Raw genomic sequence first — 12,124 nt, 5'->3', positions numbered from 1 at the left:
AAACATTTTTTAGCTTGATGTAGTCCCATTTGGTTTTTTTACTTTTGTTTCCCTTGCCTGAGGAGACATCCAAAAAAGTATTGCTAAGGCTAAAGCTAAAAAAAGGGTATTTGCTATGTTTTCTTCTACAAGTTTTATGGTTTCAGGTCTTACATTTAAGTCTTTAATCCATTTTGAGTTTATTTTTGTATATTTTGTGAGCAAGTAGTTCAGTTTGATTCTTTTTCATGTTGCTGTACAACTTTCCCAACACCATTTATTGAAGAGGCTGTCTCTTCCCCATTATGTTTTCTTGTCTCCTTTGTTGTAGATAATTTTCCATATAGGTGTGGGTTTACTTCTGTGCTCTCTCTTCTGTTCCATTGTTCTATGTGTCTGTTTTTGTGTTAGGACCATACTGTTTTGATTATTTTAGCTTTGTAGCGTAGTTTTAAGTCAGGATGTGTGATACCTCTAGCTTTGTTATTCTTTCTTAAGATTGTTTTGGCTATTCGGGGTCTTTTTGTTTCCATACAAATTTTAGAATTATTTTTTCTAGTATTTTGATAGGGATTGCATTGGATCTGTAGATTACCTTGGGGTGTGTGGTCATTTTAACAATATTAATTCTTCCAATCCAAGCACAGTATATCTTTCCATCTGTGTTGTCTTCAATTTCTTTCATCAGTGTCTTATAGTTTTCTGAATATAGGTCTTTTACCTACTTATTTCTTGGTATTTTGTTCTTTTTGATTTGATTGTAAATGGGATTGTTTTCTTAATTTTAGTTTTAAGTATAATCACATTGAATCCATAGGATAATTCTGACAATACACTAATGATAAATTTGTTTGCTGTACCACAGAATATTGTCCCAGTAAATGTTACTGGACAGGAAGAAGAATGCTTTGATACTGAATATAAATTTATAATATTTTGATACTTCTTTTAATGAGAAACATTAATATAGTTTATATAAGGAAAATGAAATTGTAAGGGTTTTTGTACAAAGCAAAACCTATGAATTTAGAGGACTTTAAGCTTTATTGTTTTTTCTCCTTCTTTTTTTTAACTTCCATTTTTTTCCTTTTTTCTAGGATATCCCAGTCCCAGTGATGAAACACCACCTAAAGATGCTGAGAGTTTAGGTATTATTTTGGTTGTTAATAACCCTGCATCATGAGGCCCTAGTTTTCAACATGGAAATATTACTGTTATCTGTAGTTAGAAAAGAGACAACTTGTCACAAATTGGTGATAATTGTTCAATGTGTAATTGTAAAATTGTACATTTTAAGTAATTTTAAAGGTGAAGATACCATGACAGATATAAGTGGTACTATGTATAGGCACATGTGGGTAATACAGTTTTTAAGAGGTTCCCTAATTTAGGCTTCCTAGCATGATAAGTTTACTTTCTTAAATAATATGGTTATATGTAGTTTAATATATATAAAACATAGCTTGTTTTCCATGTGATAGTGTTACTTTGTAATGGCAATTTTTAGATAAATTTTCTTTCTACTGGTACCTTGTATATACAAGCCTTAAAGTACTGCTAGTTGGGTTAGTTTTTCTATATCAAGCTGGGGTAGCACACTTAATGTTGGCTTACATAGTTCACACATATGTGTTAAAGAGCTTGATGAAGTATAGTTATGACAGTTAAATGAAATATAAAGATTTACTGATAAGGAAATGAAGAAAAATAGCTATTACTTTACTTTAGACTAGTAAAGTTAATCTTTTTATAAAGTGTACTTTAGGCTTGTTATGTTTTCCCTCTGAAAACTGGTCAAATTGCCACTGTGTCAAGTGAATCCAGTGCCATCTCAAGAAGCTTACACTTGATAATATTTATGAAATAAAAAAAGCAGAGCCAAACATGACATTTTATGCTATGAGTTATAGATAATAAAAGTAATGGCAGTTTAGAAGCAGAGGTACTACTGACAAACATTTCTAAGAATTTAGATTTGGTAGTATTATTTATTGCTCTCTGGATAGTCAAAAATGCATGCTTATGTTTCTGTGCATAGTTTTTATCCATGTGCCCTGGTGTTCCCTTTACATTCTTAGAGCAAATCTCCTTGTAGGACTATGTCTTAATCTGGGGGGAAAGGGGAATAGGAGCTGTGATGATACAATGATGTATTGTTTGTGAAGACTCTGCAAATAACATCTATACGATAGATTAATAGCACTCTATGACTTATTCTACAGACCCACTTAGGGAAAAAAATATATGTTAAATTTCTAACAAAATCATAAGTGATAAAAGACTGAATGTTGAACTAAACGAACTATAGTGGGCTACTACACTTCTAAAATGATTTTCCTCTAAACTAGTAAATTCTAATTGTCTTAGTTACCTTTACTAAATAACCTGGTGTGGTAGCTACAGCATACAACAATGAAAAGTGAGGTTCCTGTTAGGAGTTTCACAAGGTGTGTCCTAACCCTGGAATGTGATTAGAAGGGTTCTGTGATCAAAATAACCTGGAAGCACTAGCAGTCATGCTAAAACTAGATTGATAATTTTTTCTTTGTAGTTATAGATGATCTGAACAAATTAAAATGCAGTTGCTACCTGGAGACCCCTAGGTACTTAATTATCTCCCAAACTGTTTTCATTTTTTCTCAGGTGCAGGAATCATTGTTGCAATTGTCATTGGTGCACGTACGTATCCCAAACTTTGATACCAATTAAATCAACACATTACTCTGAAGAAGTGCAATAGTTTTTTAAAAGATTTTTCTATTTCTGTGGCTTTATAGCTTGAAATTAAGTAAAACAGGAAAAACCTGACCTTTTATATAATACACTACCTTGTATTATTGTTTGTCTATTCCTTTGTATTCTACATGCCCAGTTACTAACAAACCCTAAATAATACAAGTTATTTCAAGATCATTACTCATATGAGCTTGCATCCGAAATATGCTTTGGGTAATTTTCTCAATTAATCAAGGACTCTTCTCTGACTTACTCTGTACTGTTTAATGCAAAGAATTGCATTGATACTGAAGAGTCCAGATGGAATGTAAATGTATATGTGCTTAGATAAGATAACATTTTCTGGCCATGGAAATCTGACCATCGTTTATTTCTTCTGCTAGATTTTGAATCTTGGCAATGGTTTTTCACAGTTACATATCATTTGTTTCCTGATTTCTTGTAGTTTTTGGCATTGGAGTAGCTGTCTGCAGCATCTGCTTCTGTTTTGGCAAAAAGAAGAAAGGGTAAATTAAAGCATGTTTTTAAATTTATTGGTCCTTCTCACAGTTGACATAGTTTTGTGCAGTTTTGGTTTGCAGTCTGTATTGCATGTTGTTTTTTCAAAAAATGCACCTGCATGAGTGTGTTGTCTGAATTACATTTCTTTACTAAAAACGTTTTCAGCTGCTTTCAATATCATTGCAACAAGAGTAATCTGTGCAGGTTGCTTCAGCTAATTATGATGTAAGAAAAATTCCTGTGGGATTTGAGGTTTAAGTGCTGTAGTAAATCATGGACCATTTGGGGGCTTTCTCTATCCTAGGTGTACCTAACGTCCTAGATTGGACTAATGGCCAAGATTAAATATTATAAAAAGGTTCACTGTGGAGACTTTGACAGCTGTCGTCACTGTAATTTTTATGGTGAAAATTTTCAGTTGTCTGTATAACTGAGGTAGTAGTAAAGAGCGACATAGATGGCTCATTCAGATGCCCGCTGTGCTTTCTCTTAGATTTGTTATTCATACAAGTTAAACTGGGGAATTTAAGGCAACACTATTTGATTTCCCTCTTATGTTCTCTTAATTTACTAGGTTGCAGTAAAACTGATGGGGTTAAACTAAAAGTTGCTGAGAGGGTAAGATTTATAAGGCACTTCATGGACTCTGTCTTTTTATCTATAAAAATGAAATAAGGAGGGGGGACTTAAAATTGACAAAGAAAAGGTACAAATACATAGCTTCTAAGGAGAATAGAATTTTTAAACATCATCTTAAATTTTAATGAAATAATTTAAAATCTAATGAAAGACTGAGAATAAAAGTGGAGCATAGACCAAGATTAGGTGCTTTGATATTTCTGACTTTTAGTGATTTTTTTCCCCCTATTGCTTTGGAAATAGCTTTGAAATCAAACTAATAATTAACAACAATTGGTATTCATGGCTTTATGATATATATTCCTTTTATATTAATCACTGGGTTTGGACGACATAATAAAAGTACGTTCGTCACTCATAAAGAGCTCAAACTTTTTTTATATTTCTTGGTTATCTTTTAAAAAGATCCACAGTGCCTTCATTTGAATCTTAAATCTTATACTTGTAGAACACATAGTATGCATATTTGATTTCTCTATCAGCAGTATATTTTTATTTTTTTTTTTTTTTTTTTTTTTCCCCGTACGCGGGCCTCTCACTGTTGTGGCCTCTCCCGTTGCGGAGCACAGGCTCCGGATGCGCAGGCTCAGCGGCCATGGCTCACGGGCCTAGCCGCTCCGCGGCATATGGGATCCTCCCAGACCGGGGCACGAACCCGTATCCCCTGCATCGGCAGGCGGACTCTCAACCACTGCGCCACCAGGGAGGCCCCAGCAGTATATTTTTAAAATTACATGTACACAGCAATCTGAGAAGGAAGTACTATCAGTGAAATATTTGACAAGTCTAAAAGGTTTATCTAGAAATAACCTCTCAAGAAAGCAAAACAAAATAGCTCTCTGCTCCTCACTCCCCTTCTTTGCTTAAAACATCACTACACCAAAATAAGGTTCCCTAACAAGTATCAACCAAAAACTCTCTCTAGCTACCAGTTAATGAAAGCCAAACAATTATCTGAGCATCGTATCCCCCAGGTTAAAGTTTCAGTAGCATTACAGATCTGAGATCCCATTTCTAATGTGTTCCCAAGTGATGATGCTGCTGGGCCTGGACTACACTTTGAGAAACCAGGGTGTAGACCATTACTGATATGCCTGTGCTCTTTAACTTGAAGAAACACCATCAAGCTTATTGGGAAATGTTTTACCTGTTTAAGATTATTGGATTTTTTTAGACTCCTCATTTATGTGTATACTTTTTTAAAAGAATGTGAAGTAATACCTAGCTTTAGTTTGCCTTTCTTTGAAAAAGGTAAATATTTTTATTATATTCTTTGCATTGCTTAATGTCCATATTTCTGCCCCCCCCCCAAATTGCTTTTGTTGCTTTAGAAACTCCTTTACAAGACTGTAAAGTGTAGGCAGTTGCTTCTCTATTCCTAGGGTTAACTCTGGAAGCAGGATACCAGGCACAATAATCCAGAATTGCTGTTAATGGGAGTTCCCTGGCGGTCCAGTGGATAGGACTCAGCACTTGCACTGCCGTGGGCTGGAGTTCAACCCCTGGTTGGGGAACTAAGAACCTGCAAGCTTCGTGGCGCGGTCAAAACAAAAACAAAAGAACACACATTTGCTGTTAAAACTTGATACAAAATGGATTTGATATAAACTTGAATTTATGATAATTTGGGAACACAATTACCCTGCTACAATATTTATACCAAAGCATGAAAATAGTATAAGTAGTCATTTTTAAGACCATTAAATTTTGATGAAATATGACCACAGGGTTAAAGTACTCTGTTATAGTTTCCTGTTTCTTAGCTCTCAACTAAGAATAGAATAAGGATCCCAGTTGGTCTGATGGGCTCCATCTACACCCTCCTTCCTTTTCCCTTGCAGTTTCCTTTCTTAACTAACTCTTCCACCAAACTTTCCAGCCTTGGAATCCACAGCCCTTGCCCTCTCCTTTGCTATTGCTTGAGTCCTGTCTTGCATGTCCTGACTGTGTGGTTCCAAAAAAGATACCTTTTGTTTACATTAATGTTTTCAATTATTTGTTGTGAATTTTTTTTCATAAATGCATGATTTTCTCTACTTGGGTTAAATCATCACTGGATAAGTGAGAGTTTTTTTAAGTTCATTAGAATTATTGCAATAATTTATGTATTTTAGTAACGGTGACTGAGTACTTTTTCTTTTTTTCCATTAAGGATATTTATTATTTGTTGTAATTTTAAAGTATTTTAATGTTATATTAATAATGGCTGATCCAGTAACTGTAATTTTTAAGCTGTCTGCTTAAATTAATATTACTGAAGCTTTTTTGGATATAATATAAATGGTGAATCCAGTTCAGGTGGTGGGGAGTATAATGACATGGGTAAAAACTTGAATGGTCAAATTAACTTGAACATTTTTCTACCTGGTTCTCAAATTCTTGAGCATTGAACAAAGGCTTTAAAAAATTTTAGACAAAAACTAGTAAATAACAACGATGTTGTAACAGCTGAGAGAGCATATTTACAAAACTTAGGTCCATCCTAGAAAAATGGGAAGTCATATAATAAGTTTTACAGAGATCTTCCCTTAGGTGAAAACAATTGTGCCACAGGAAGAAACTGTCCTCGATGCAAAAGATCCATCTGAAAATGTATGATGTCATAAAATCGATTTCTGAGACAGTATTACATGGAATTAATACATGCTCTGTGTATTGCCTCAAAATCTAAGGTGCTAGAGACAGGACCATTTCTCCTCATACAATCTTATTCTGTGAAAGAGAGTTTACATTATTCACTTCAGGCTAAGAGGTTTCAGAGTAAACAGATTGCACACAAATTTAGAATCTGTTTATCTGCTGGATGATCTGTAAGACTTAAAGTAGCTTCTTGCACCAAGTTCCTGTTTCAGGTTCCTAATGAGAATCAGGAGAGCCATAATTTATGAACCTAATTGTCAGCTTTACTTCCCTTCTCCATCATTGATTTTATCCCATTTTTATGCCACTCTTCCTTCCTTTTGGTTTGACGTCACTATTTTATTCATCCCTGTTCCCTTCCTTTGTTCAGCACATACCTAACTGGTGAAAGCCACAGACAAGTAAATTTTATTTCTCTCTGAGAAAAGGTGAGAGAAAGGTTTGCTTTTATCATTAAAAGTTATCTGCTTTCTGTTGCGTTTCTTTTCAGAGATGTCCTTTCTTCTGAAAAATATTCAATAATATTTAGATATTGATAAACTGAACTAAGATAAGTGGGCAGTAGACATCCAAGAGGACATTTGAATTCCTGTTCCCTTTGCTAGATTATTGATGTTTTCTCCTACCTTCCCTGTTTTAATGTAAAATAATGTGCATTGACAGGCTCTTGCTTTGATATAGGCGTCAACAGAGTAACGTCCCCCATGTCCTTTCATCAGACTGTCTAGCTCCTCTACCTTCTAGCAGCTATGAATCCAAAGCTGGGGGAATTTTTTAGCCCAATGGGAAATAATCACAGAATGTGTTCATTTTAAGTTCATTTTGGTTTTTTGACAGAAACCAAAATACATTTCACTTAATTTTGTAAAGATATTCAATTTCCACTTGTAAATATTAATTATTTAAAGGCATTTATCTGTTTCCCTTGGCCAGGATATTTTTAACATATAAAAGAGAAACCACCGGGCTTCCCTGGTGGCGCAGTGGTTGAGAGTCTGCCTGCCGATGCAGGGGAGACGGGTTCGTGCCCCGGTCCGGGAAGATCCCACATGCCGCGGAGTGGCTAGGCCCGTGAGCCATGGCCCCTGAGCCTGCGCGTCCGGAGCCTGTGCTCCGCAACGAGAGAGGCCACAACAGTGAGAGGCCCACGTACCGCAAAAAAAAAAAAAAAAAAGAGAAACCACCACCAGCAAAAGATCCTCAGATTTTGGAAAATTATGAAATGCATTGCCTTAAGCCATTTAACCCCCTCAACCTTCTGTCTCTGAATGTTCCTCCTTTTGTGCCAGAATGTGTGTCTGCATGGCCAGGAAAAGAGGAGTTATGTTTCCCACCACTTATAATGTGAGGCGCTACCCTAGGTTACAGTCATGAGTTTGGGAGCAGATTCTACAACGGCCAATAAGAAGGGCAATTTCTTAGTAAAAGCAAAGTGGTGACTTTGATCACAGGGGCAAAGGGGAAGGCAAAACATACCAACTAGAATGGCACTGTGGGCCTACCCAGCCCTATGTATCTGCTTGGTTCTCTTAGGATTCCTTTGAGGCTAAAGCCAACCAGGAAAGTAGTTTTCAGATGGGCCGTGAGCTTAAAGTTGTCTGTAAACACTTGAAGTGAACTTAATGAATGCTGAAGGTAATATGACATAACTGTAATTAGTACAATAATTCACTTTCACATTTTAATCATCTTCAAATAGCTTTGTTGTTATATCAAATTAATGTTTCTTTAAGTTTATATTAATGCAGGGACTTTCCTGGTGGTCCAGTAGTTAGGACTCCGCGCTTCCATTGCAGGGGGCATGGGTTCAGTCCCTTGTCGGGTAACCAAGATCCCGAAACCTGAGGGGTGTTGCTGAAAAAAAAAAGAAGAATTTTATATTAATGCTTATTTATCCTTCTCATATATTGGATTTCTATTTAGAATTCTACTTAGAGAAAAGCATTTCACTACTACAGAAAAAAAAAAAGTATTGACCTCAAAAAATAGTAAAATATAGTGGTCTTAGAGGATTCAGGAGAGGCCTAAGTATTGAATCACTCTCCAGAATAGTCCTGAGGAAACTGCTTTATAACAAGTATTGTGCTGTGACAGTGCTGGTTCATCGTGATGCCTCCCCCACCAAGAGAAATATGAAAGTCTCCAGAATTAACACGGTTAGCTCTTACATGGGGTCGGCACCCGGAAGTGTTTGCTGGGGCAGGCATACTGTAAATAACCAACTGGTCCATATTTGGTTGTAGTCTGTTTATTGTAGTCAGTTTCCTAAGCAGGGACTGGAACTGCGTTTTCCAGCTCCAGAGTCAGTAGCCCTGAGTGGCTGCCGAGGACGGCAGAAGTGGCTCATCCTACGTAAGATGAGCTTCAGTGCACACTACACACCAGATTCAAAGACTTAGTGCAAAGAAATATACAATCCATGGATATTGGGTTAAGTAAAATATGTTAAAACTAATTTTCCTGCTTCTTATCCTTTTTTTGATGTGGCTTCTAGAAAATTCAAAATTACCTGTGTGACTCGCATTATATTTCTTTGGAAAACACTGGACTTGAATAACAGAGTTTAGAAAGATGTCTGTTGTTACAAAAAAAAAAAAAAAAGTGTTATGTGAGTTTTAGTTACTTAGGAGACTCTCCAACCAGAACACATGATTTTCCTTGACTGTGAGGGGTAAATGAGGCATTCCTCACTGATCTTGAACGCTGCTGGAATCATTAGCTGTTTAAAGGTTTCATCTCAGAGTTAGATTTTAAATCGCAATATTAGGAAAATGTGTGTTTCTCTGTAGTCTTCCCCATTAGCCCTAAATTAAGATAAGGGAATATTTACTAAGTATATGCAACTGCTCTATTTCTTGTCTTGGAGAGAATCAAAACTACAATACAGCAATAGAAGAAGGGTTTCTAGAGTGAGACTGGTTGAACATGGGAATTATTTTAAAAGAATCATTTAATTCCTAGTTCAGTGACTCTTACTAGGATATAGTTTTTTTTTAATTGTCTATGTTCTAAATGGGCTTCTGGAATTTAATTTATGTACTTAATTATGTTCATCTCTGACCCTATTTTCTAACCTTGCTTCGTAGGAAAGAAGGTATTGCTACATACAGCGCTTACCAGGATAAGGCAACCACTCCACCAGAGTACATGAACTAAATGGTTTCCACAAACCCATGTATCATTCAGCCATGAAAATGAAGGAAATCCTGCCATTTGAGACAATACAGATGGACCTTGAGGGCATTATGCTGGGTGAATAAGTCATATAAAGAAAGACAAATACTGTATGATCTCACTTATATGTGGAATCCAAAAAACCAAGCTTACAGAAAAAGAAATCAGATTTGCCTTCATCAGAGGTGGTGGGCTGGGGGTGGCAGTTGAGTAAAGGCGGTCAGAAAATGTAAACTTCCAATTATAAGATAAAAACGTACTGGGATGTAACGTACAGATTAGTGACTGCAGTTAGTAACACTGTATTGTATATTGGCAAGTTGCTAAGAAAGTGGATCTTAAAACTTCTAATCACATGGAAGAAAAAAAATTTTTTTGTAGGTACATGAAGTGATGGATGTTAACTAAATTTATCGTGTAATCATTTTGCAATATATACATGATCAAATCATGCTGTACACCTTAAACTTATGCAGTGTTATATGTCAGTTATATTTCAATACTGAAAGAAAAAAATCTATAAAAATTATTTGCTAGATTCTTACATTGTCAGGAATGGAACTGTTAAGCTATGGTGCTAACATTTTAATGTGGCTGAAGTATAGTCACCATCGTTTAATGCTTCTTTGAAATGTGTATGAATTTATGTTTGAATATCTTGCTTGTTTTTCCTTAAATAATGCTTGTATTTATAGGGCAAGTCAACACAGTATCCCCACTAGTATTAAGGTGGGGAAATATTTTTTCTATAAAATCTCCAAACTCAGAGAAATATAATTCAAAATGACATTACATTTCATTTGTAAAGAAAGTGATTTTGAAATCTTTTCCGTTCAAAGATGATTGCCAACTCTTACGATTCATTCTTCAACAATCCCAAAATATGAATTATATATTGTTTATGATAAAAGTTTGGTTTCCTTAACTAAGAATATTACCAGAAAGTACTCTTACAGTTAATAGGTTAAAATACTATTTTAAAAAATCTGTAACCTCTTGGTGATTTAGAGATGCTATAAAGTTTATTTCTGGCATTTGTTCTTCGCCCCTTTTAATAACAATAAACCAGTCTAAGAAATCAAGAAGAATTCAGCATCAGTTGCATGCTTCTGTACAAAGTTAGAGGGCTCTAACACCCATAGCAGGAATGCCAGCTCAGGACAAAGTGAACACTGTGGGCTTGTAGTTTTCTTAAAAAGAATTCCACTCTTTAAGAGAGTTAGAGTCCACCCTAAATTCTGTTTTTCTCTCCCCACCTGAATAAAGAGATGTCTTACTTCAAACATGTCATCTGAATGTAGGCAGTTTTGTAGGGAATAAATTCATCAGATAACCTCAAGTTGCCTCAGAATCTGAGTCTCACCTCATCTGTAAAGGGCAGAGTAAAAATGAAGCCCCATATTTCAGAAAAGCAAACTTAACTTTGTGGATTTGCTGTAGGTCATGCAAAGGGACAGGAAGAGGAAACAGCAAAGGTAGCTCTTGATGCTCAGGTGGGACAGATCCCAGCCCTCTTCTCTGTCCTCACACCAGGCAGCGCCTCCTTCAAATGAGCCAGTGGCCAAAGAGGAGGGACTGTCTCTCTAACTCCAATTACATTTTTACATGTTTTGTTTCACACTTTTATAGTAGTAGCACAAATTGGGCCAAAGAAACGTTGCCTTAGAAATATATGAATAAAGAATCAAGAGTGAACCGGAGTAAATATTGTTTTACTCCCTAAGGACATGTTTGTAAGGCCATGTAAGTGGTCCTTCCCTTTGTAGTCTCTGGTGAGGCACTTTAGGGAGATAAATTTGAGGAGAATAAATTCAGGAATTCTGAGATAAATATAGAGTTGAAGTTTTGCTGTACCCTTTTCCACATAATTTTTGGGAATCTAGCACTTGCTTAGAAGCAAGGGGGTGACTATAGTACATATTTTTAAAATCCTCCAAGAAGTGCTTTCAACCAAAGATTAATACGCTTACCAAAATAAATTGACTTTCATAGTATAGTTTCCACTTCAAAATTAGTTTTTCTAATTTAATATATTTATATGTAAGACTGAAATATGTGTGTACATATAGATTATGTTCTGTTTGTCAAATAATTTGTCAAATATATGGGGACACCATTTTTCTCTAGAAATGTTTATTTAAATGAGAGAGGGAAAAGCGTATTTGAATTTAAAGGTTTCTTAAAACTGCATTTTGAGAATTGGACCTTCAGATCTATTAAAAAAATAAAATGTCGTTATGGAGAAGTTTCATTTGTGATAATGCATTTATTTCCAGTGTGTTTTATCTCAAATCGGAGTACGCTTCTATTCGGGGCCCACCTTCTGTAAGCATTCCCCTCCAACAGTCACCACTCCTGCCCCTCCCATCTCAGAGCCTTAACTTAAACATGTCCAGGCTTCTCCCCTCCGCAGGGGTCACATGCCTCCCCTGCTCAAAGGTGCTCAGTCCTACCT

The 12,124-nt window shown here is 35.8% G+C and overlaps 1 protein-coding gene across 6 annotated transcripts in view; it reads left to right on the top strand.

Annotated features, from left to right (window-relative positions):
- CD46 (CD46 molecule) overlaps positions 1–11,914 on the top strand; it is a 56,344-nt gene extending 44,430 nt beyond the window's left edge. For 4 of the 6 annotated variants that reach the window (XM_082615413.1, XM_082615411.1, XM_082615416.1 and 1 more), the window contains 4 exons: positions 1,077–1,127; positions 2,623–2,658; positions 3,161–3,221; positions 9,582–11,914. In XM_082615413.1, the coding sequence (XP_082471539.1) occupies positions 1,077–1,127; positions 2,623–2,658; positions 3,161–3,221; positions 9,582–9,651 (218 nt within the window). In that variant the 3' untranslated portion in view covers positions 9,652–11,914. Of the gene's footprint in view, positions 1–1,076; positions 1,128–2,622; positions 2,659–3,160; positions 3,222–3,790; positions 3,835–6,865; positions 6,924–9,581 lie in introns of all 6 variants that reach the window. The other 2 variants (XM_082615412.1, XM_082615414.1) reach the window with 2 other exon arrangements.
- The last annotated feature ends 210 nt before the right edge of the window (positions 11,915–12,124 follow it).

The sequence above is a fragment of the Mesoplodon mirus genome (genome assembly GCF_964341445.2).
Source record: "Mesoplodon mirus genome assembly, chromosome: 3".
In the NCBI taxonomy this organism is placed as follows: domain Eukaryota; kingdom Metazoa; phylum Chordata; class Mammalia; order Artiodactyla; family Ziphiidae; genus Mesoplodon; species Mesoplodon mirus.
This window is presented reverse-complemented; position numbering and strand designations above follow the sequence as displayed.